Source organism: Lagopus muta, chromosome 8 (assembly GCF_023343835.1).
Source record: "Lagopus muta isolate bLagMut1 chromosome 8, bLagMut1 primary, whole genome shotgun sequence".
Lineage (NCBI taxonomy): Eukaryota > Metazoa > Chordata > Aves > Galliformes > Phasianidae > Lagopus > Lagopus muta.
Window position 1 is genome coordinate 15,612,602 of NC_064440.1, and position 26,228 is coordinate 15,638,829.

At 35.5% G+C, this 26,228-nt stretch overlaps 1 protein-coding gene across 6 annotated transcripts in view; it reads left to right on the forward strand.

The window, feature by feature from the left end:
* Positions 1-26,228, forward strand: part of SLC4A10 (solute carrier family 4 member 10) — a 155,490-nt gene that overhangs the window by 8,298 nt on the left and 120,964 nt on the right. For 3 of the 6 annotated variants that reach the window (XR_007378726.1, XM_048954020.1, XM_048954023.1), the window contains exon 1: positions 24,398-24,854. The exons of 1 other annotated variant lie outside the window; for it this stretch is intronic. Coding sequence is in view for 4 of the 5 variants with exons in the window: in XM_048954020.1 (XP_048809977.1) it covers positions 24,774-24,854 (81 nt within the window). In the remaining variant the exon portion in view is untranslated. Of the gene's footprint in view, positions 1-24,395; positions 24,855-26,228 lie in introns of those variants that run through there. 2 more of the 6 variants (XM_048954025.1, XM_048954021.1) reach the window with 2 other exon arrangements.

The window sequence follows — 26,228 nt, forward strand, 5'->3', positions numbered from 1 at the left end:
AGAATAGAATCAGAGTGTCCTAGAACAGTGCATTATTGAGCAAAGAGAAAGAATAATACATAGATTGATGTTTCAACTGAATTTATAGAATGAGACATGTTAATCTAGCCTCTCCAGCATAGTTTGTGCTTCTTGAGACTCATATAAGTTCCAAAAGTATCACCATTAACATAAATACAGTCTTTCCAAATCTGTTGTATTCTGAGACATCTTCAGTACTTAATCCACTTCTGTGCAGAACAGTTCATAACTTTGGTTGTGACCACATCATGCATCTCTTAGGAAGCTTCCTTGTTGCTCTGTTTTTCTTCTTGATGATTATATTATAGCGAAATGCATAGCTGTGTCCACTTGTTTTCGTCACAACTTTATAAATAACTTTTGAAATTAAACACTGAAACAAGCAGCAAAGGCACTCATGAAGCTGAGGCTCATACACATCTGAGAATCTTTGCCTGTGAAAGTTCTAGTCGTAGTTGAATTCCAGATCTCATTTTGAGAGAAGAGTGTGGATGAATCCAGAACATGTTAACATGTTTTGTGTTCTCAAAAATAATACTGACTTGTGCAATGGTCCTCATGTGTATCCTCAACAGTTTCATATAAGAGAGATTTTTTTCCTACTATCATCCATCTTGCTTTCTCCATTAATTCACTGAAACCCCATGTAACTCACAGGACTTTGCTCTGAAAAGGCATCGTAAGAAAAGGTTAAAGACTATTACATTAACTTTTAAGGAAAAAGCACATTTTGTTTCAGATAAGATGTGATATTTTTCAGTGATCTATTGTTTGCATAGTTCGATTGTATTGGTTTCATTTCAAGTTGCCTAAAAGTTTTGGACTTCATATCCACTGTACCTGATTTCTTTTGGCCAAAAAATGCATGATACATTTTTTTATTCAGCCACTGATAAGTAAGAGTAGCTGAGAGGTTTTTAAATGCCATTCAACATTGTTCAGACCAACAAAAAATTACTGTAACCTCAGGTTGGAGAAGACCTGTTGAAGTGAACCTTAAGAAAGAAATGTGCAAAAACTTGTAATTCTCAATCACAATTTGAACATTGGTGAGCTATGACTCTTTTTACTTTTCATTCTAGTGCTTCTATGTTGGCCTAATTTGGGGTAAAACAACAGAAACAACAAAAACTTCCTTGCAAAATTTTGTAAAATATTAAAATCATTGAAGACTGTGCATACATTAACAAGGAGAGTCCATCAATCAGAGGTACATTTGTGGAGGAAAAAAAGGTTGATTTTGAGTACTGCAAATCTCTGCTGTACCTATGATAAGACAGGTTTGCCTAGGGAGAGTTTCTCCCCCAGGAACTGCATTGCCATTAGCAGTCACAATGCTCTGATTACCTGTGCTCCTTAAGCTCGTATTCCATTTTGCTTTCATCTGAAAGAAATGCAGATTGAGACTGCTGCTTGATGTGTGTTCATACGTGCACGAGGTGAACATGGATGACTGTGGGATTTGCTTCACAAGTGCCCTTTTTCTCACATACACAAAGTATACATATGCAAGAGTTTACAAAAAGAAAGTTTGCAGAGCATTGTACTGTTTTAATTGTTTAAGTATGTTATCATAGAATACTGGACATTTTGAGGTTGATATTTTATAATGATCATCTTCACAACAGAGAAACAGACAAATGTCTAACATTGGTAATTCCTGTGTGAACTTACCAAAATTTTCAGGAAAGCTTACAGAAATACATACTAAAAACAAATGAATGACCTTAGTAACAGTTGCTGCTCAGCAGGGCTTTGTTGGAAGAAGTAACCACTGTGCAATGATCTTCATAGGATGCTCGTAAGCAAAAAGTCACTCTGAATCTGCAGTGCCTTAAATTATTCGCTTCTTATACTTTGTCCATCATCCAGATGTCTTCCTTGCTCCTTTGTGCTTCATCATTTTGCAAATAGAGTCAGTCTCTTCTAAGAAGAAAAAAAGAAGCTAACATTAAACTTAAAAGCTCAAATTTATGGGCATACATCCTGTCTAGACTGACAAACCTTGTAGTGAAAAACTTTTCCTTTTTTTGCAAGCTTTCAGTTACAAGCAATGAACCAATAGAGTTACTGGCTTTCCTTTACCTAAGTAAGAGCTTAGGACACTAGAAGAAAGACAGAAGATCAATGAAGTGGTCAAGATGTATATGTGGCAGAGACTTTGTCCTTCGTGTAGAAAATGTTCAGAAACAGAAAAGTTAGCTTAGCCACTTGTTCTCACCAGTCCTTTGTTCTGTTTTAGTTGGTTCTCTTTCATAAGCGGAAGGTGTTTATAATACTTTCTTGGTGCTTGTGCTACTAGGCTTTGGTAATACGATGTGAGTTCTGAAGATTTTGTGGCGTACAGTTTATATTCTTCATTGTCCAAAGCTGCAGAATTGACCCTATTATGTAGGGCAATCATTACAAATCTAGCACACCATCATCAGTAGAGCTATTTTTCTTGCTAATTTCAGCAATGCATCTCACTAGCTCAAGGAGACTGAGTGAGGTGGAAAGGATTCTCTAGAGAAATAAGCTGCAAAGGGTGGGAAAAACGTTTTAATCACAAACCAAATTGTTACAAGTACTTATTATGAAGAGATTTACCAGCCCACCCTTTTATGATGTTGAAAACATTACTGTTTAGGTTGCCATTGAGATAAAGGCAGGTCTATCCTGTATAAAGCTCAGAGGGCTTCCATGAATGCCCAAATTGGGGTATATAGCAGAGCTGATGAAATTGGTTTCTGTATCTAGTCAAAATCCCATGACTTCAAATGTACATATTAGGAGGATTGAGTTTATTTCTGCTGGATACATTTTAAGTAAGAAAATAATATTGATTTATAATTATTTTGAGTGATTCAGAGATTTTTTATTTGATCTGTCTGCGTAAGTGATTATTTTCCTGCTAACATTTAGTATTTTTTTTTCCAGCATAATTTTCTTGTGCTTTAAGAAATGGTGTTTTTGTTTCCAGTGTCCAAGACTAAATACATTTACTTTTGGTTTCCATATTAATGCCTTATCATGTTGGTGACAAAATTGATAGAAGGTATCAAAAATATTTTAAGGCTTATGTAGAGGAAATTTCTTTTATTTTGAGTTCATCTTTCTGTAACAATATTGTTATTTTGTATTGTGTGCTTTTATGTTAGCATTATAATGAACTATTAGGGCCTGGCCTTTTATTTTTTTTCTTTTTTTGTCTGTTTTGTTTTGTTTACTGTAGTGCCTGATGTTTTAATATTGGTAATACTTCCTTTGAATTATCTAAAACTGGGCTTTATTTTGAGATCGCATTCTCTAAAGACCAAACTTCAAGGCAGTAGATACACACTTAGATTTATTACAATATTTTAAGCTTTAAAATAGCTTCCAGCAAGTGCCTTTAAAAGTAGTTGCAGTATTTAAGAAAAAAAAAAAAAAGTCCTTTGCTCCTTTGAGTGGGAAATGAATTGATCCACAAAATCTCAATTGTCAAGTGTTCTATTTCTTACTTATTGACTGGAAATGATGGGAGCACAAGTGCTAAGGAAGTTTTAATCATTTGTAAGTTCCAAGATGGTAGATGTAATATGAACATGAGGGGTCTAACACATGCATGTGAATTGTGACAGCAAGGAATTCTTGCTTGCGAGAGCAAGACATTAAAAAAAAAAAAAAAAAGAGAGAAAAGAAAATTCAGTATCAAATCATTATTGCTAACTTCTATGTTTCTGTCATAATCTTGTTATCTTGTAGATTCAACGCCAAAAGACACCCATCTTTTAGATTTTTGTTTAAAAGAGTAAAATAAAGCAGGCAACCTGAGAGTGAGTTTTTGCCTCAGCTTTCAATTTTGGGACTTTACAATCTTGATCATACTTTGAAATCATGTCAGCATTTCTTGACTAGTGGGGAAATAATTTCTGAAATAGCTTCCTGAAGCTATCCAGATTAGGAGTTGTTTTGGAAATTAGGCAGTTCAGAAGACAGAATATGATAATGCGAAAAATAAAATGAATACCAAATGAATTGTAACTATGTGATTATACCAGAAACTGGGATGCTCAATAACATTATTGGTAATTCAAAAATGAAAGAGAATCACATTTTTCACAGTGGGCAGAATTCAAGTGCAAGACTTTAAGTCATGTAGGATACTCTGGATGTAAGTTTAAAAAGGTTAAAAAGGAATTAGATAATTAAACTCAATTATCCTAATTTGACAGATGCAATCATCAGCTTAGGAAAACTTTGAACTGCTTCCTACTAGAAAGTGGGACTGAATACCAGAAGAAAGACCTGAGATTTCTGCAGTTCTGATTTTGCTGTCCTTCCCTGGGCCCACTAAATAGCGCTTGTTATTGTTAGGTTGGCAGTGACAGGTTATATCTTGGATGTTTTTGTGGAAAGAAAAATAGTTTTGTTTGGCCTCAAGAGTGGCGGTTTACTTAGTCATCTGTAGATGAGCTCACTTAAAGTAGCAGCTGACTGAAAATGAGTTGGGGTTGCCTATGCACTCACTGCCTTTACTTTTTTTTTGTGACAAGGAGTTTATTTTCTTTCTGATAAGTTATAATTACATGTTTTTGAGTATTTCTGGAGTAAGTTATTAGCAATTCAGAGATTCCAAACATATGAATGTTTGTCACTCATCAAATATTTGCCATTTCCACAGTGGGCAACATCAGCCTGGAAAGGTCTATTTGACCATGCTCTTGCTGAATTCAGTAACAAAGGAAATTTAGCTTCATTCTGCTCCATCCATATATTTCCTTGCGATTAACTGAGCCATCTAAACATCGTCACAGGTTGTGAACTTATGTCTATCTTCCCCAAAGCACCTTCCTTTGCTGCATCTCTGGAGCTTTGTTAATATAATTGCTTTGGCTGTGATCACAGATCTTATTTTTTTAATCTAGATTACTTTCAAGTAGTTTCAGCGTTCACTGTGTGTTGCCAAGCAATTTATAAGATGCAGCTTGGCAGGACATGCAAAGTACTTCGTTTTCACAATGGGCAAGTAGTTGCACATTCTTTTACAGATTCAGTTCTGAACTTCAAAGAAGGGCACAAGGCTGTCACTGAGCGAGGAAGAGTCATTGAAGGAGCTGATGATGGACATCCAGTGCTTTTGTTTTAATTGTATTAATGACAGTCTAATACACTGGATTTTACTTGCTTGATTTGTTTGGTTACTAGCCATGTGTAACTCATCTGATGGGCCCTAAATGACATCTAGTCTGTCTCTTTACTGCTGCTCTGCTCACTCTTTACTTAAATAATGATAACATGACTGCTGTAATGTGAAAACCATATTGCAGCAGTTCAAGAAGTTACAGAAAGGATTGTTTCCAAAGTTTTGATGCTTCAGTCTACTGTCGTGATGATATAGTTTTTTTAATCTCCACTTACTCTGCAGTATAACATAAGAGAATTCATGTCCTTACAGTTAAGTGGTACAGTTATGCACAACTCTAGTAAAATCTATTCTTCAGAGGGAGGAAAATTTTTTACGTTGATGAATAAGCAATTTTTTTTTTTTTACTGTTCATTTGAACGTACAACTGTATGCAAAATTAGAATCATAGAATCAATGACTGTCGTTTCACATTTATGTTTTGATGATTAGGAGAGACATGAAAACAGGTTTTGAATTTAGACCACTGCAAATACTTAAAAGTGGTATCTATAACATTGTGCAGAAGAGCTATGATAAAAACTGAAAGCAAGTACTTGTAGAAAAGAGATACTTAAGAAACATCTTCCTTGCAATATTGGGTAAGACTGGATCCTATGCTGAAACATTTCAAAGAAATAAATTTAAAAAATACTATTTGTATCAGGATCAAGGAATTTATCAGTTTTGGATTGTACTGTACTGAGAAACCAAGCTTCAGTTGTATTTCAAGGGTTAATACTTAGGTTTAGATGTTTATGCTTAAAAATTCATAAAAATCTTTAAGGACATCTAAAATTCAACCTAGGTTTGGATCTGTTCTAGAATAAAGAAATGTTCAGATATAGAAGTTTTTCTACAGTTTCTATGAATGGTAAGCCAAATTTTGTTTCGGAAAGTACAATGCATTGTAACTTGAATGAAAGCAATGAAATTTCCCAAGATTAAAAGAAATGGGATCTCTTACGCTCTCCCACATCCCTTGGTATTTCTGTAGTACTTTTGTGGCTTACACAAATGTGTAATAGCATCCTGTTTTCTTATGCTAACATCTTCACGATTTTTACTTTTGTTTCTGTTTTCCTCTGTGGTTCATTCTTTGTCCATTATGACCCACTATCAGGAGGTGATTAGCACTGTGCAATTGTGGATGTGGTTTTATACAATATTGGTTTTCTAACCCTGACAGCTACAGCAGCAGTAGTCTGCAATTAACTTAGAAACTCACAATCCTAATCACTGGGTTTTGTGCTGCTTCAGCTATGTGTACTTTCAGCCAGATAAACCAAGACTGTATTACTGCAGATGTGAGACGTGTTGAGTGCGATAGCGCTGCTTGATGGGTCAATTTAGGATTCATTCAAAGTTGAGAATCCAGCTGCCAGGACACACAACTGACTCACATTTAACTTATCATCAACCAGGACCCTCAGATCCCTTTCTGTGGGGCTGCTCTGCAGCCTCTTGTGCCCTAGTCTGTGCATATATCCAGGGTTGCCCTGTACCAGGTGCAGAATCTGGCATTTGCAGTGTTACACTAACCATTGAGAATAGATCTCTGTTTAGGAACATATCTAAAAATCTAACTGCAAAACAAGATTAAAATTGACCATTAAGCTTTCCCACAAACTCATTTAAATAATAGTTGTATTGGTTTTGTTTTAACTGTATCTGCTTTGCTTAGGGCATAGTACGTAAGTGCGGAACTTGGAGAGGCAAGGTGCTTGTGGCAAAGTCTGCTTTACTTTAGGTTAGTGAAGTGCTTAATGACACTTCTTTCTCTAGGCACCTTTCATCCCCTTCAGCACTGAGTCTGTTCCCAAACTATTTTTCTTTGTGATTTTTCTTTTCCCCTCTAATGGGATGCATTATGTTGACTGGTTTTCATGTAAAAAAAAACAAAAAAACAAAAAAACAAAAAACCCATTCTTTTCTCATTTACTTCTTTGTAGATGAAGAGATACATTCTGGAGCATTCATTTATTTGGGAACATCTTCTGGATAACTGCGTAATCATAATGTGTATTTCACAGATCTTATTCTTTATGGTAAATAAGGAAATTTGAGGTCATATTGCTTAAGTAATCTTGGAATTGCTGCTATTATTTGTTCTAATGTTTCAAAAATGTAATATTTTATGGATGTTTTAATAGGACCAAGAAAAATGTTATGTAGAGAACCTGCTTTAGCAGAGCAGCTGGACTCAATGATCTCTTGAGGTCCCTTCCAACCCCTGCAATGCTGTCATTCTGTAACGTGACTGCTTTTTACCTTAGAGTGCATCAGTGATCTAGCAGCAGTTTCTCTTCAACAGCTGTGAGAGCACTTGAAGAGGTATCTCCCACTTCCAAGGTGAATAACTGATCCGCACCAGAGAATTACATCTGGACTTGCTAGTGGACCTGTTTGGTACCATGCAAAAGATGGAGTTACTGGTGCATTGTGGAGGTTTTGTGATATTGTATAATGCATTGAAAAGGTTGCATAATTACATGAGATTTGTTTCCTGTTCATTTTTCTAATTAATTGTCATGGAACTTCCAGTTACTACAGTAATGGAGACTTCACTGAAATCTCGAAGTCTTACAGCACAATATTTGAGTGTACTTGTAATGGTTTCTTTTTTTTTTTTTCCTTCTTTTCTCTTTTCCTTTTAACATACAAGGAAGATGCAGTATTTCCAATTTGACTGATATGTACATTTTACATGCTTAGCATGTTTGTAGTTGGATTTTTTTTTAGGTGATGATGATTTTTGCTGTTCAGAGTTTGACACAAATTTGTTGGTTTTAGTTTCAAAACAAGAATCAAATATTGGATTAATTATTACTTGAGTTGGGAAAAATATGGTCATTTTTCTAGCATAAGTACTAAAGCTTTAAAAGAAAAAAAAATTCCACTTGCTGTAGCATTGTGTTCACTTAAGGGACCAACATTTCCTCCAACTAGTTATGATTGGAAAATGGATTTAATAGTCTTTCTCCCTCTGAAAAAACTTGTTAAGATTGAATGATATAAAATTTCTGAAAATAGGGCAACTGTTATTAGAATAAAATGACAAAAAATGTAGTGAAAGATATTTATCATCTGAATAATGCATTTTTGCTTGGAGGCTTACTTATATTTAGACTCAGTGTTATAAATATCATAGTTGTAATTTTTTTTATAGAAGAATCACAAGAGTAATTGCTCTGACACATTCATAACAAGATCTTGGCATTTTCCCCAGCACATTGGTATAAAATTTAGATGACAAAATATGAAGATGGAAATTTTTTTTAAAGTTATTTTGATGCTTATTAATTTTTAATGACATCTGAAAATGTTCGGAATATGTAACTTTATCCCCTTGTTTTTATGTTTAATTATGACTTCAAAAATACTTCTTATTTTAGTTTTCTTGATTTGTCATTGTCTTATGTAAGTCCTTACAGCCTTTTTTTTTTTTTTTTTTTTTTTTTTTCCCTATTTTCATGTCTTATTGACAAGATTAAATTCTTTTTCTAAACTACTTCACCCATCAGGGAAATTTTTTCTCTATTTATGTGGTTATATTCTGCTGAGGAGTGAACAAAGAAATGTATGCTTGATTGTTATTTGATTGAGTCTCTCTACTTGATTCCTTTAGGCCAGAAATGTTCTTAAAGCTTAAAATTAAAAGCTAATTTATCTGTGAGCCATTATCAGGTAAATAGATAAGACTAGTGAGGATATTTACTTCCTGACAATGAAGACAGTTTCTTTCTTGTTTTTAGTAATTGTACTAGGCAACAGTAAGCTGTTACCTTGCATTTTATTCAGTTCAGTGCTTCTGGATGTCTGGAAAGTTGACTTTTCAGGTTTTCTTATTTGTCAAAAGTTCTTGATTAAATTTAAGCTGAATATTACAATTTATTTTGTTTTGAACTGTGCCTGCTTAAACCATTTTAAATCATTCTTATCAACTCTCAGTTTAGACTGTACTTTGTTATTATCTCTCCTTAAACCGTGGATGTTCATTATCTTTTCCTCTTCAAAAAGAACACAATTGTTGAACACTTAATGGTTTCTTATGAAATCAAGACAGTTACGGAGTATTTGAGTATACTCCTTTACCTCCCAAGCACTTTGAGCCAAATTCAGAAGGTAACTTTTAAGAAATAAGGCCTACCCTATAGGGTAAATTATACAGATCTATAAAATACCGTTAGGAAATTTAAAAACAGTTAGCTGTTAAAGCGCAGTCATTGGTAAAACCTGGGATTCGTCAGACACAGTGCTGTGCTAGCTGGCTGAGGGAAGGGATTGTCCTGCTTAACTCTTGATGGCTCACCTCAAGCACTGTGTGCAGTTTTGGGTGCCAAAACATAAGGGCATAAAACTATTAGAGCCTGCTGGTTGTCACAAGGATCAAAGGGGCAGCACTGGGCTCCGCTCTCTGGTGATGGTGACAGGACAGGAGGGAGCGGCATGGAGCTGTGTCAGGTTGGGTGTTAGGATAAGGTTCTTCACCAGAGGGTGGTCAGGCACTGGAACAGGCCTGCCCAAGGCTCTGGTCATGGCACCAGGCTGCTGGAGTTCAAGAAATGTTTGGACAATGCTCTATGACATAGTGTTTAAATTTTGTGTGTTCCCGTGTGAAGCCAGGAGCTGGACTCAATGATCCTCATTACTGTATTCCAACTTAGTGTATTCTGAAATTCTGTGATCAGAAATCTAATGAAGAATTGTCTATCTTTCCACTGAAAGATTGGAACTGCATCAAGTTCGGCATTTGTTGTACCCACTGTGCTTCATTACATTGGTGCTATTGTTTGCAAAATACTATAGGCGTAATTTGAATCCTTTGTAATAAAACCTTTGCAGGTAACTATTTTCAAGAATAAAGGAGTTTACTGAAATGCATAGGCAAAAGACTGGAAAGGATGCACATGCCAAGGGAAATATTCATCCAGTAGGCATATATCAATGATAAAAAATTTGATGCTATGTATATATGTTGCAGAAATAGGTTATAGGAAATGTTGCTGCGGGCAAAGACTTTTCAATTCCAATTCCATGAATTCTTCTGGAGAACAAACCACAAACAAAATAAACTGTTTCCTTAGACTCTCTTAATTTTTAGCTAAGAAACTTTATACGACAGAGGTGAATCTTGTGAATTCAAGCTTAACTCACATTGGTGTCGTCTGCCCTGCACACATACTGTGTTATCTTCTCTTAATTAGCTGTTTGTTCTGGATGGTGGTGTGGTATGTTCTTGAGGGAAGTTTACTTGAAACTAAATTTTCTCAGAAAGGTCATTACTAGCAAGAGGTGAAAGCCCTTGCTACTGAGAGCTCAGAAATTGGCGTTAATAAGCTTACACTTAAGCAGTGAGCATGAGGGATAATGCTGTTTGTGAATCTTGCAGTCTGTTGTGAGATTGAGTCGGTTCCAGTAGTTTTCTTCTGGCCCTGCCTGACTGCCACACTTTTGGTGTGAGAAAAGGTATTGAGGCAAAATTTGCAGGTGTGACTCAAGTGTTTCTGGCTACATGTAGCTGAGTTAATGCCAGAACTGGGGCAGTTTCACCATAATGGTATGGTACTGTGCCTCTGCTAATGATCTCCACTCTGAGACACAACCAATTAGTCTGAGTATGTTGAACATGTGTTCAGCTGCTACTTCTGTGCCTGTGTCTGACACTGTGTTCAGGTGCACTGACTCACCCAAAACCAAGTCTCCAAGTATCAGACGATTGACAGTAACTTCTAAGTTTCTCTAGTATTCATGAAACTTTTAAGCTCCATTTCAAGTTGCAGATTTCATAGATAGGTGTGCATGTTGGTGCTAGCATATCTGGTTTAAGCCAGGTATGTTTAGGCTCCTCATCAGGGTGCCAACCATTGGCCTCTTCCCAGTGCCCTGCAAACCTCCTGTGGGGAGAGTGATGATGATGCCCATGGCCTGCCTTTTATTAGTGGCTCAGTAGTTAAAATAAACTGAGGGCCACAGCAAGACCTGGCTTTGATTTCTTTCAGTTTTTTAAAAGGATAAAAGACTGTTCCTGTCATCTCACAAGTGTGTAGCAACTGTAAAACAGTGCTCTCTCTTCTTTCCAGTTGGGAACTTTTTCTGCAGGTGCAGGAGTAAATCCTTGAATCATTTTGGACAGGAGTTTATCTCCTGTATTAATGTGGATGAAACAGGGTAGATGGTGTTACAATATTGCTAGAAGATGAAGCAATGGCCACCCATGTATTTTAGGTGCTATTGGATGTGTAGACTATGTTTTTCAGAGAGCATTCTAAAGGTGACTGGGCACCTAAGAAGCAAGAGCAGCACCTGAACCTGGGCCATGACTGGGTTTAGTCTCTGGTCAGAAACTGAGCTTTCTTTGCGTTGTTTAGTCCAAGAGATGTATCAGCTGTGTTTTAGCCACAAATGGAAATTGAATGTAAAGCAAAAAAAAAAAAAAAAAAAAAAAAAAAAAAAGAGGCTTGTAGATCTAGGTGGCTGCCAGTTTGTCTGGATCCCAAATGTATGTTACTGAACTTCACAAAGAAATTAAGTAGTTTATTTTGTCCTGAATAGTTCACTAACACCAACATCTCTCTCCTTTGCTAAAATAATTTTTCCAGTTGTCTCCTGATGAAGTATAAGCCTTTGTTTTATTGGGAGTGCTAACAGGATTTTTTTCCCCTAAGTACACTACAACAAAATGTTTCATAAGTTTGATCATGTGCTTTCAAATTCTGTGAAAAGCAGGGAGTTAAGATATGGAATAAAAATAAATAATGTAAGCCCAGAGTTTTAATTGCATGCAGAGTATTGTGTGAACTTTGTTCTCATTGCCAGGCATATGTATGTATATTTCTCAACATTTGCACTATCTGACTAGTAGTTTAATTAATAATTTCTTGCTTCTCAACTTTACTAACCAGAGTGTATGATATGAAAGCTTTGATCTCATTTTTCATAAAGTAAATAAAAAAACAAGTCTGGAAAAAAATGTTTTTATAGTATAGGGAGATCAGATACACTGTGCAAATAAAATCAGATTTACGATTTTATTGACAACACCACAAATGAGTATTGTTTTCTAGAATCTGAACACGTAAAATTCTCCGTAACATCACAGTGTTTATGGGTTTTGAAATGACACTTTCTTTATCAGAACACCAGTTCCTTTGGTACATATTTCCTCTGTCACATGAGGCTATTTTTCCAACACATAATACGTGTAGGGTTTTTTTTTCTGATTTTTGAATAATCAGCTTTTCCTTTTGCTCATTAAGCATAAAAATACAGCCAAGGTATTAACAAATACAGGGTATTAACAGTGACCAGTCTCTACCAAATACAAAGTTCTTTTTATCTGTTACCTAATTAACATACTTTAATTAGTTCACTACATTTAACAAACATGTTACGTAAAGCTCAACACTTTATTCCTTCAGGATAATTATGACATTCAATCTAATGTGCCAGACTGGACTGTAAGAATAATTAATCCAGTTTATATTTACTAATTTAGTATATAGAATAGCCTGAAAGGCTGCATAGAAAGGTAGTGCTTAGCATGGCAGCGTCAGGCTGCTGGGAAAAGAACTGGAGGATCTACCCTGGGAAGGCTCTGGCTGGGGGAAAAAGAAGGGGACAAAACAAAGTTAAATCAAGACCCTGCTGATGCCATGTCACAGAGGCCATCTGGGGTCATGCATGGGGAAGCAGTGAAAGAAATCCCGTGGTTCTGCCTTCTCGTGCTTTTTGTACCTTTTACCTCTGTTCATTACTTCTGTGGATTCAAAACAAAAATACTTAATAATTATTACAAAAAAAAAAACATGTATTTCTCTCAAAAAAACTCTCTTGCAATTCTGCCATTAAAATCAGAAAGATAACTTTTGAATACTATTTCTTAACCTGCTTGAAATTTTAAATGAATTTACTGTTTTAGTATGGCTTTTGATAACTGTCTGGGCTTTAATGAGTCTTGGGTTATGAAAAACAAAATTATGTACATGAAAAACTGCAAAACTGAAAAGAAGAGCTTTTGATGTGAGGAAATACATTGACCTGACAAGGCAAGGGCCTGTTTTCTGTGACCAGAATGGCCTGCTATGCTTGGTGGCTTGTAAGAAATATTGGCTTCCTGAACCTTTGAGAAACCTTTGGCATTGCCTCGTGTACCATCTGGATAGAATGCTGGATGCTCAAAAAATGTCTTGTATGGTTAACACACATAAGCATGTATCTATAAAGCTTGAAAGTGTCTAGAACTTCTTCTTAGGAGACCAAAAGGCTTTGTGTACCCTATTGGTAGCAAAAATGATGGACATTATAAGTTTCCTAGTGGGCATAATGCCATCTAGCTATAAACAACTGTGGCTGTAAAGCTTTGCACAAAGGTCATGCTGATGACCTGGAAAATAGGCTTATATTTAGGAATGTCAAGTTGGTAGAGGTGCCTAAGAGCATGAACAAAGGAAAGCAATGCATTTTTCTTGAAATAGGTTATGATTAGGTTATGGGAATGGGAGGTTTATATTTTTACTTAAAATACAGATTTTAGACATTGTATCCTTGGAAAAGATAACGAGGTGAGTACATGGAGCATCTGTTTGAATAGAGAACTCATTTATTTGAGTCAAACTAATTCTGTTTCTCCTGATGGTGAAAGATGTCTTTGTATTTTCAAAGTGAGAAAGCCCAGATTTATTCTACCTTAAATGCAGACTCTGATTTTGTTTCTCCAGCCAGCTTTCTTTTTTTTTCAGGGAACCAATGGTTTGTGATGAGTTAGAGCAGACTGTGTATAAAGTCTATGGTCTATTGACTGCTGGAGGCTAAGTGAAGTAAAAAGTAATTTAAAAAAGTATGAAACATTTATGAGAATTTTATGATATGGTCTGAAATGTTTTTCTTGGCTCAATGCGAAGTACTGTCATTTGGCATGAATTATTTCTCTTGCATTTATTCTAAATATTTTTCCTGCTAAAATTGAGTGAACTCTTGTTACTAATTAATTGAATGAGTTCTTTTTAGAGATTCAAGCAATAACCATGGTATATAAAATGATTTATAGTAAATGAGCTTTTGTATGAGTTGCATAACTTTAATAATGTGGATGAATTTGTGAAATAATAGATAAGACTTCTCTCATCATCTTGTTGCCAAATGGGTAGACCGCCATGTATTTGTTTTCAAATTAAGTTTATTTTCTTTCAAGGGTAGGAAGGAAACTGCAATTGGAATTGATATTTTCCCTGACTAGCCAGAATGAAAGTGCCATAGTTGAAATGCTCAAAAATTTTGCTAATAGTGTGTGTTAGTTACCATATTTGAATGATTCCTTTCATAATTCTTGTTGTATACCATTCTCTCATGAGTTTGCACACAACACTGAGCATGTTAAAATGTAGAATTTTCCTTGGAAACAAAAATTAGGTTGGTAATTTCAAGTCATTATATGGAATGATTTGAGAATAATCAGATGAAATGGTGCAGATGCTCTTGGATTGTATCTGAGGTAGCAGCTGTGTTGTCATATATTGTTTTGAAAGGTAGTATAAAATTTCTTGAAATAAATTTTGGAGGATCTGTTGAAAATATAATTCCTTGCATGTACTTTGTGGATTTGGAGTACCAATTATTTTAAACTAATTCAAAGATTTGGTTTTCTTTTTCATTTCTATCTTCTGCCTCTGTACTGAAAACCATACTTTTAGCAATTTATGTGAAAACTCTTCAGATTATGAATGTATTATCATTTAATTGCTTCTTGTTTTCTGTGCAATCAAAGTAGAAATAAATCCGAAACTTGGAGATAATCTTCTAGAATTTAAATAATTCATATAAAGCAAGATTGATAATATTAAATGCTGCTATGCTTAAAGTGTTTTCATGATGTTGTTAACTCCTTACAATATTGAAAACAATAGGCAAATTGCAATTCACATTAGTTTTTCTAGAACTTTTTTTCATACTAAAGTGCATTTTTATTTTTGTCTAAAACACTTCTTTCAGTAAGCTGATACAAGAACCAAGTTAATTTAGAGCATACCTTATTTGATGTTAGTGATGTAGTCACATATTCAAATAAAATATTTAGATTACCTGGTAATTGAGGCTTCAGTATGTAGCATGATATGGCTGAATAAGTCATGAAATTTGACATTTGAGTACATTTTTTACTGCATTGATAAGAAAAGATTGCTTTGTTCAGGAGATCACAGCATTTTATTCAGACAAGTTTTGAATGTCCCAGGTAGTACAGCTAGCATTACTTCTCATGTGAGATTGTTCCATGGGGAATACAATTCAAAGTCAGTTTCTAATCATTTACTTATGTGAATTTCACACTATTAAATGTCAATTTTCCTTCCAATAAAAACAGAGAAAATAAGATAACATTTTCATATGGAATTTTGAAACAGCTTTTAGGAATAACGAGAGCACTTATGCCTCAGTAATGAGCATTTTAGATGGGAATGTAGTGAAAGAAGGAAAGAGTGGAAATTCTATAATTGAATTTTTATCTGATGGATTGATGTTACATCTTTCTATCAATGCAAATTTGGTGTTAATATGCACCTGCTTTTAGTTCTGCAGTCTGGTCTGAGAACTCAGTGATTATGTTTAAATGCAAGTTCAGTAAGATAATATCTGTTGAAACATTGGATATAGCACCATGTGAAAGCCACGTACCCAATGAAGAGTATGCTGTAGATGCCGAACAACTGATGAGAATGCCCTTGCTTTGTAGTTATCTTCTCTGAAATTTTTTATGGAGCATGGCTCACAGTTGTAAAATAACAGTTTTTATAAAGGTTTAGAGACGGGATTATTATAATGGAATTTAGTGAATGCTCCCTTGCAAATGCAGGATGACATCTCTTATCACTTAGCCTTGGATGTCCTTCAGGACTTTGTGTTTTTTTTCTCTCCAACTTTGAAAACAGTAAGCTTTTATGTGAGCAGAAAGACAGTGTATATATGATGGTTCCACCGATATTGAAGAGAGATACAAGAGTAGGATTCTGTTGAATTCAGAAACCTTGTATCTACCATCATTATTCCCTAGTGAGGTGTTCTTCTGCTGTTTTTTTTTCTTTTTTTTTTTTCCCCTCTCAGAGGTGGAGAAAAAAGAAAAAGCAAAATAAGCTGCCTCTGGGTTTCTCTTTCAGGATGAAGAAGTTTCATTATCATGGGGAAAGCTTAGCCATGGTAGATCTGATCATTTAGGTTTTACACTGGCATCCAGTATCTGCATTTTGTGTGTAATGCACAAAATCTGCCAGGCAGCTCAAGTTCATGCAATATTTTAGAATCAGCAGTGGTGTACATTCCTCGTGTGTGGAAATGGCATATTTGTACTTAAGAAAGAATGATTGTGAAGAATTATGAAAAGTCCTTGCACCTTTGGCAAAACAAAATGGTAACAGTTAATGCAGTGTCCTGGTTAACATTTTTACTTCAGGGTAAAAAGTCTTTATAATGGCTACTGTTCAAGAAGATCTGCTATTGCCATATTTAATATAGCCATTTAATCTAAATTCACTTCTTTTGAATAGTATTCACAAGATCTGACTAAACTTCTTAAAATTGCTTATCGTTATAAGGCAAGCATATACGAAATTGCTACCTCCCCTTCAAAGCTGCAAAACTTTCCTTGTCTGGAATGTATCTCAAAGTATTATATTTCTTCATCTCAATATTCTTTTGCCTTTCCTTCTCCTTTACACTTTGGCTCTTTAGCCAGTATAATGTACTGAAGCAGTTAGCTGAAAGGCAGTCTAAATTTAAAAGCAGGCAGTGTTTGACTTTTGAAACTCTTATGGGAGATTCTGTATCTTCCAACAGGATTTTTGTCCCATTTTTATATATTTTAAGCAATCATTGGCTGTTTTTCTTTCTTGAAATCTTAATGATTTTTTCCATGTCCTTGCATTATTGGGTGTAAATTGTGTTTTAAACATTAAAACAATATATGGGCAATGACATTTATAAAGCATTTTGAAGTTTTCTAGGAAATTGTGGTTTTCTTCCCTGTTATTACTTTTAAATATCTATGAATTTGTCTAGTTTTTATAGCCTGTTTGTCTCTGCAATTTCATAATTCAATTCAAAGTATCCTAACACTTAGGGCCTACTCTTAGTTTTGTTTTGTTTTTTCTCCTTTATTTTCTTTCTCTCTCTCTTCTTCTTCCCATATCAATAAAAGGAAGGAATGCCCTATATTAGAGCCTGTCTAGGCTTTGGATGTCTGGTCTCAGTCATAAATAAGTTTATCTTTTAGTAAAGCGTGTGTGATGCTTGAATAACTTCTCTGTGTCTGCTGTCAGAGAAAGGTGATAAGACAGATCTGGTGCAGTTAATCTTAGCCTGCTTGCTCTCCATGTGCACCATTTTGTTATGACATTTATTTTGCAAAAAAGCAAATGTTTGTTCCAGAGCCCACATTTCAGAATTAATTTTGGAAAAAAAGTACTCAATCCTTTTATTTATTATTTTACTTTTGTTGCAGGAGTGATAAAGTTAGATAGTAATCTGTCTATTGCATATGTGTGCGGTAAACTGCATTTATGAAGTACCTTTTGTTGTCTTTCTTTCTTCCCATCATACACATACAGTTTTTGTTAAGTCTACTAGCCTAATCCTAAATGAAAACTCTTCTAATAACTTTTTCCCCTTTGTCTGCTTTCAAAGCAGTGGCTTTTCTCCCGGAACTTTGAAATTCTTATCCCACATTGGTTTAGGATTCCAAAGGTATATTGCACAGGCTCGACATGAGTTCTGTGCTTTGATACTTATGGGTAGAAAAACACATGAAATGTGATTTACATGATTGAAATAAGCATTTAAAACAACCTGCAAATTTTAGGGATAGTTGGCACACATTTCTTTTGGGATCGCTGTTGACTGAGAAATGTTGATTTAAATGATCATTTGTAATCACTCTCATGTAGAATAAATATATTCTATAGCAAACAAATTTGTATATGTATGTAAATGGATTTTTAAAAATATGTCTTTACAACAGGTATATCCTTCTTGTCTGTATTTTATTGATTAAAAGTCAAACTTTTAAAGGGCTGTGATGCACAGTCTAAGCTGGTACCTGGGGAACTGCACATGTATTTGATTCTTTAGAAGTATAGTTAGACTAAAAAGTGCACAGCTGAGTTTGTTGTAAAAATAATTGTATGCCAATATTTTTACATATTCTGAAGACACCTGTATGAACCTTTCTTTTTTGTCTTTTTTTTCCACTTGTTCAATTGAATCAGTTTTATCTGATACAGGGCTAGTTGTGTATATATTGTAATTAGCTATATTTTTTTAGAAAAAGAGAAATGTTAGAGTTCTCTGCCCATGAGGTTATCAGGTCAAGACTCAGCAATGCATCAAAGTAGTTCTGCATATTTCTTCACAGATCAAAGAGATTATTAAAGAATATGGACTTCTTTTTTTGGTGCTAACATTGGAGTGGAAGGGGCTAACTCCCCAGAGTGTAGAAGTTATATAATTTGTTGATACTATGCTGACTTATGCCTCTTGAAGCTTTGCCTCCAGCAGAAGCTGAAGGGAATGAGAAGTGATCGAATTGAGAGACCATCTAGGAAACTTCATCACATTTGTCATTATTGAAAGGGCCATCTTAATAAATGGTAAGGCTCAGAAGAAAATTATTTCTGCTTGGAGAATATTAATTTTTTTTTTCTTATAGGATCAGCTGACAGAATAGGCTTTCTTCTGGCTGCTCTTCCCCTTCTGTTTTCTTTAAAAGGAAGGACGGAAGCTTGGAAATATCTTATATATAGCAGACAAGTTGGCATTTTGCCATCATTTTCTGCTAGCAGAATGGCTAATGGTAATTATGTCAAAATGTAACATTTCTTTTCCTTGAAGTAAAAAACTTTAGTGCAAAATATTTAGAAAAGTCAGATCTATTCTGAGATGGGTGAGAAGCTAGGATTACTGAAGAGATTATTTTTTCTTAAGAAAAAGAAATTTTTCTTCTTCTTCAGGAACAAGAGAGAGATGAAAAGGGTCAAAGGTATGAGGTGCACAGTATAATTAGGATCACCTTCAGTATTACATAATATCTGGGAGATACCCAGAGTAACATCGTCTGTCCTTTACCTTCTCTGGAAGTTCTAGAAGCACTTGCTTTGTTAATCAGATTCCAGCATTATTCATTGTATTGCTATTTCTTCATACACGGGGAAAATAAATTAATATTGCAATATACAACATTGAGTCCAAACTCCACCTTCTTATTTTTGTGGAGAGGAGAATGTGTTCTTACACTCAGTTCTAGCTTCTACAGTAGTTGTCAGCTAGGCCATTAGTCAAACGTCCTTGGCAGTATATGAAAGGAGGCAGTTTTTCACATGCCATGGCACAAGTTAGAATATTGCTGAGGTGCTTAAAAAGGTAGAAACCTCTGCTTTCTTTAAAGTCTAAAAAGAAGGTCATGATTATTTTAAATTTGACCATATAAGCTATTTGCTAGACACAAACTTAAAAATCATCACTTCAATCTGATTTCACAAATATCTAATTAATATTTTCTTGACAATTATAATATTTCTAGGAAAGTAAGTGTAATACTGCAAACTTTGGAAAGATTTTGTTGTTATATATATATATTTTTCTAAATACAACTACAAGCAACCATCTATTTTAAATACACCATAAATAAAGTATTGTCAGTAGATGTCTTCATCTTAGACTATGTACTCTTCAACAGTCTGAAGAGAAAAGAGATGTTCGCCTTCTCCTACCTTATCTTTTGGGTAATGGGTTATTAGACATTTTCATATTTTCAATCTGTTTTTGAACATAAGATACTGGATAGAAATCTTTTCACTTTCTTTTCACTGGTTGTTATGTATGTGTTCTGATTTGTCAGCAGCATGTAGTGCAATCATATGTGTCACCAAGAACACCTTGAGATACAAGCTTCATTTTTAGTGTTAGGATGCAGCATCACTGGTGATGAGATATTTGGAAAGGCAGGTTTTGATCCTGTACATTAACTGTTAGAAAAGTTGGAGCCAAGCAGTTATTTTGTAAGTTTTGATTCTGCAGCTGTGGTTCAGGTCTGCTTCTGCTTATTTCCTGGTTTTTTTTGTAAATGCTTTGAGTTTCCTTTAACCACCATCATGGTTGTCCATAGATGAGCTGATTAGACTTATGTAACGCCTATTGAAATAATCACAAAAGGAGTCTTTGGACAGTATTTCATTCAACTGAATAGAGCAAGCATGTCCACAGACTATCACAAGTTTTTATTGATTTAATAAACTTAAACTTATATTTTTGAATTAATTTCGTTTCTGTCTTGAGAAGTGTACTTCCATTTTATAAAAAAACACCTCCAATAATTCAGTGGGAGAATTAAGTAAGTGATAAATATATGGACTAAAGGAAGGTAATAGAAGCAGTCCTTCATTAGGATTAAAGGGAAATAGACTATCATTAATTACTTTTGAGCTTATTCCCCTCAAGTACAAAGATTTTTTTTTAATCTGTGTTGGTCCAAGAGATCCCCAGAAAATTAAGTTCTGATGAATTATTTTGGGTAAGAGAAATTGCTGAGCTACTTATATTGTTAAAACCATTCTGTGTTTCAAGAAAAAAAGTTTATGTCTTAAGTACAAGAGAAACCAACTGTTGAGTCTTTTTTTTTTTTTTTAATTTTTTTAAATTAATTTTTTAAAGTTTTTAAAATTGATTCAAGGTTCTAAATTATTTTCTTTAATGGTGGTATCTTGAGAGTTACATAGATCTCATCCTCAGCCTTTCCTTTGTTAAGCTGAAGATGATGTACTCTTTCACTTTGTTCTTCATATTTCCTTGACTGTTGTGTCGACCAATAACCCCAGATCTGTTTTCTCTACACCATCTACACCATCTTCCAGCAACTCTGCTCCAAGCTTGTAGCATTGCCTGAGGGTGTTATGGCTAAAGCAGGGGACTTGGAACTTGGTCTTGTTGAGCTGCATCCCATTGGCCTCAGCCTGGCTATCCATCCTGTCCACATCCGTGTGCAGGGCCTTCCTACCCCAGGCAGATCGGCACATCCTCCTAGCTTGGTGTCATCTGCAAACTTATTGAGGGTGTACTCAATCCCCTTATTCAGGTCATCATTAAAGATTTGAACAGGACAGGCCCCAATACTGATCCCTGGGGAACACCACTCATGACTGGTTGCCACCTGGATTTCACTTGATTCACCACTGCTCTCTGGGCCGTCTGTCCAGCCAGTTCTTTACCCAGCAAGGAGTGTATGTGTTCAAGCCACGGGCTGCCAGCTTCTCCAGGAGAATACTCTGGGAAACAGTGCTGAAGGCTTTGCTGAAATCTAGGTAGACTATGTCAACAGCATTGCCCTCATCCACCAGGAAAGTGTCTTAATCATAGAAGGAGATCAGATTGGTCAAGCAGGACCTGACTTTCATGAACCCATGCTTGCTAGGATGGATCTTCTGATTGTCCCTCACATGTCATGTAATCTCCCTCAAGATGATCTACTCTATAACCTTTCCTGGCACCAAAGTCACACCGTCAGGCTTGTAGTTCTCCAGATCCTCCTTGTGACCCTTCTTGTAGATCAGAGTAACACTGGGAAGTTTCCAGTCGTCTAGCACCTCTCCAATTGACCAGGAATGCTGATAGACGATGGAAAGTGACTTGGTAATCATTTCCACCAGCTCCCTCACCACCCTTGGGTGGATCCTATTCAGCCCCATGGACTTGGGACTACCCTCCAGTCCAGGTGGAGTAGTAGGTCTCTAACATTCTGATTCCTGAATCATTAGGAATTTATTCGGCTTCCCATCTGAGACTTCTAGGTCAGGGGTTAGGGTGCCCTGAGGATAACTGATCTGACTTTTAAAGACAGATAAAAAGAAGGCATCGGGAACCTCAGTCTTATCCTTATATCTTCAGCGGTCACGTTCCCTATTGTATCCAGATAAGGATGGAGATTCTCCTCCGTCCCCTTCTTACTGCTAATATATTTGTAAAGAAGTTTTTTTTTGTTTTTGCTTTTGTTTTTCCCCTCTTTTGTCTCAAGGGCCAAGTTAAGTTCAGGCTGGGCTTTTGCCTTTCTAATTTTCTCCCTATGCATCTTAAGAACTTCTTTGTACTCTCCTCGAGTTGCCTGTCCCTTCTTCCACAGCATTCTCTTTTTCTTCTGGAGCCTCAGGAAAGGTTTCCGGTTCCTCCACACCAGTCTTCTTCCCTTCCCACTCACCTTGCAGTACACGGAGACAGCTTGCCTCCTGCACCTGTAAGACTTCCTTCTTACAGAGCATCCAGCCTTCCTGGATCCTGTTACCATACAGGACTATTTCCTTTGCTTCATTCCATGTTGCTAGCCTCTGTATCTTGTCTAGGTGGCTTGTGGGGACTTGAAAGAGGTTGTCAGTAACTCACAGGCTGTACTTCCTGTGGTTGTACTTCCTTAGATAGGTGCAAGCAGCTACTAATATGAATAGTTTGCAGAACTGAGTGTTGGCACAGAAATGAATAACATAATGTTTAGTAATGATGTATTGCTATTTCTTTTAATTTACTTTTGGAAATGAAAATATTACCATAGGAGAAGTGGGGAAAGCTATTTTCCTTGTCTTCTATCGCTGAATCACTCTGGTCTATTTTTTGAAGGATCGTTTGTCTCTTTGTGTATGTATTTATATCCTGTGCACATAATTTAGTAATTTTCTTTTGTTTGAAAGAACTCATGAACTATTCTAGAAGAACTCTAGAAGTAGCATCTTCCAAGAATATTCACAGTGTTCAAGTGGCACCTGCACTATCACTGGCACTCAAAAGATAATATCAGGGTAGGTTAGGCCCGTTGGATGACTCTTGGAGAATATAAAAAGCATCAAATCTATCCTGATTTGGTACTTTAAAGCCTCATAGGACTTCTCTGACTAGCATCTACTACTGAAGATAGCTTCAGTAGTCAGGAACTTTGCACATCTAAGCACAGGTCACCACAAACCTCCTAGAAATGCATGACAAAACAAGGTGCTGTTCCCTGTAGGCGAAGTGTTCTTATGTTGAGACAGTGGCTGGTTGTATACAGTGAAACAATTAGAAATTATTAGAAGACAGTTTCTCTTTATATAGGGAAACTTGATATTCATGGATGAGACTAGTTTGTTATTCTCAGTGCCATAATGGGGACAACTCTAAGCCAAACTCGATTAACTGTAAGTCACTCAAAAAATCAATTACTACAACTGTATTAAAATAATTCTAAATGAACAGAATAGAATTTGGGTGAATTAATTTAGGACCACTTACATCTTGTTTCAGCATCTGCTTATATTTCAAAATAAAATAAGGACATTCACATTAATTTGAAAAACATGAGATCTATTTGGGTCAATATAGTTAAATCCGGGGTCATTTCCCCACCCTTCCCCCACATTTTATTTGTTTGTAAAATTCAACCAGTAGCAATGTATTTTAGTATGTGTTGAGATGATATTCTTGTGTGTTTAAGAATATGGGCTGTGTCACAAAAGGACTTTGTCTCAATGCTACTAATTTTTTGGTGGGTCAGACTTTCTCAGTTTGTAAGTTGCACTATTTCTTCTTAATTCTGTGGTAAGATTTTTTCTTTGCAAAGAGTTGTTGCTACAATAATAGCAAAAATAACTATAAATATAAACAAATATAAGTAACAATCTATTTCACTTTACACTTGCATCAAATATGTGTTTTAATAAAAAATGTAGCTATTACTGCATAGTCTTAACTGTTTAAAAATTACTGTGGAGGGTACTGTACATTTGTTAGCCTGAAAGGTCTCTAGTATCAGAAAAAAAAACATGCATGATTGCTTTGTTTGATAGCAAAACACATTTATACTGTCATAATACTGGCACATTTTCAAAGCATGCTGTTTTCTGGCTGCTAGCAGGGAGCAATGGAAACAATGCAGTAATCATGCAATTTCTTGAAAATAAACACCAAAATGGTTAAGCAAGCAGTGTTTTTAATTTAATAGGGACTCAGATAAGTCTGCATTAAACAGCTGTTTCAGTACCACAGAGATATTTTAATGCCTTGCTGCCTGGAAATTGTTTGTAATTTATTTCTGGTAATTTTCCTTTGGATCAGACTGAGGCTTCTTCTGAATGGTGATATTGCTTGTTGAGGAGTGGTCATGCGAGCAAAATTTGATAACCTCGATATGTCACTTCATCTGCTGCTTTTCTTTTGTTAATGCAAAGCTGGTTGCATAATATCTAATTTCTCCTTTAGCTGACCACAGATGAAAACAATCTATAATGGCAGTGCTGGGTTTTATAAAAAACGCAAGTGAGGAGTTGAAGGATGTGGCTTGTTCTGTTTGGATGATGCAGGATTGCTTTAAGCAGTAAGCTTACTGTTTTCAGATGGCATTAGCAGCATCAGTGATATAGCTGTGTCAGCCTCCTTGTCTACTGGATGTCTGTAACTGCACGGAGGAAACTATATTTAAGATCTGATATCTGGAGGGTAATGACTCCTGCACTTACTGATGGACAGAATGGCTGTTAGTGCTTTCTTCGCTAGCCCAGAAGATTCTGAGAGATAGATGAATCTGTGATGCACTTCTGTAAGACAGGAGATGCAATTTTTGGGGGTCTCTGGAAATAGAAAGGTCATGCAGCTTGGAACCGGTGAGACATTACAATCTTTAAGTCATCAGGTATGACCTCATAGTTTATACTAATATTTCTAATGTAAAGGTTTGTTTTACTGTTTTAGGTCATTTACGATCTCTTTGTCTCCGTAATTGCTTCATGTTGGATTTGCTACAGGATTTATAGGGTAGACTGTTTACATAAGTAAAGCAACATATATCTTGCAAATGTAATGTGTTGTGAATTGCTATTTGAACAGCGTAACATTATTCTGTATATATCTTTTCAACCTGCTTTTATTGTGAAAATGATTTTATTTAACTAACTCAAGGTAGAAGGTTGTACCCTTGCTGTAATGCAATAAGGCAAGCTTGTGTTGCATTTTTAGTTTGCTTTGTCTTTACGTGGCAACACAGTTCTATTGTGTGTGTGTTTATCTGTCATATGAAGCACAGTATAAGGCAATTCTACCTACAGTGGCAGGTTATTTAAAAGAACGTAGCACATTGTGTAACAGGACAGAGCTATTCTGCAGGCACAGATCTTCATTTTGCAGTAGCAGTTTTTTTTTTTTTTTTTTTTTTTTTTTCCCCCGTTCATTTCAAATCAGATTTTAAAATATCTCCCTGGACATAGCAGTAAAAGTTTGGCAAGGTAATGCTCCCCCTTTTAATTATTATGCTCAGTGATGCATACTAATACTAATGGGCTGTAAAATGAGAGATTAATAGCTTACATATTTAGAATGGTTAAAACTAAATTCATTTTACTGAATCGTGTCTCATCCTTTTTTGTTTTTAATTGTTGCCAACTTTATTGCAAGGCTGATACTTTGGGATCTGCAAATGTATTGTGGTGACATAAGAAAGTCCGAGTACATAAAAGAAAACAAATATATGGGTATTTTACATAGGAAGATAGTGGCCTAATTTCTTTTAGGGACACAGAGTGTTATTAGTTATACTGTTACTACATTAGGTATTACAAAGGGTAGATAATAGCTGTTGAAGAGTTCCTATTTTGTTTTCCTTGAACACAGCATACAGCAGTTATATAGGAGAAGTTTTATTTTCAAAAATTATGATCAGCTCCATCTTAAGAAATTCTAGATGTATTTGCAGCACATTTCCATGGCAACATATTTGACCATGTGTTTTAAGAGCTCAGCTGAAGCCTGAAAGTGCAATTTTTCTGCTGTTTGCTTTATTCATGTGAAACAGTAGTCTTCATGTGTATCTATTTAGAATGAAAATGGGCAGGGGTGAGTGGTATTTCCTGACCCCAAAGCACAAGATTTAAGTGATCAAGGTTTGAAGATATTTTCATATTTCCACGTAGAAATGTAAACACGCAAAACATGGTTTTGATTTTGGATTTAGAGCTGTATTCCAGTTCCACCCCCAGCATTTTGTTGGAAATGAATGTGTGGGAGACCACAG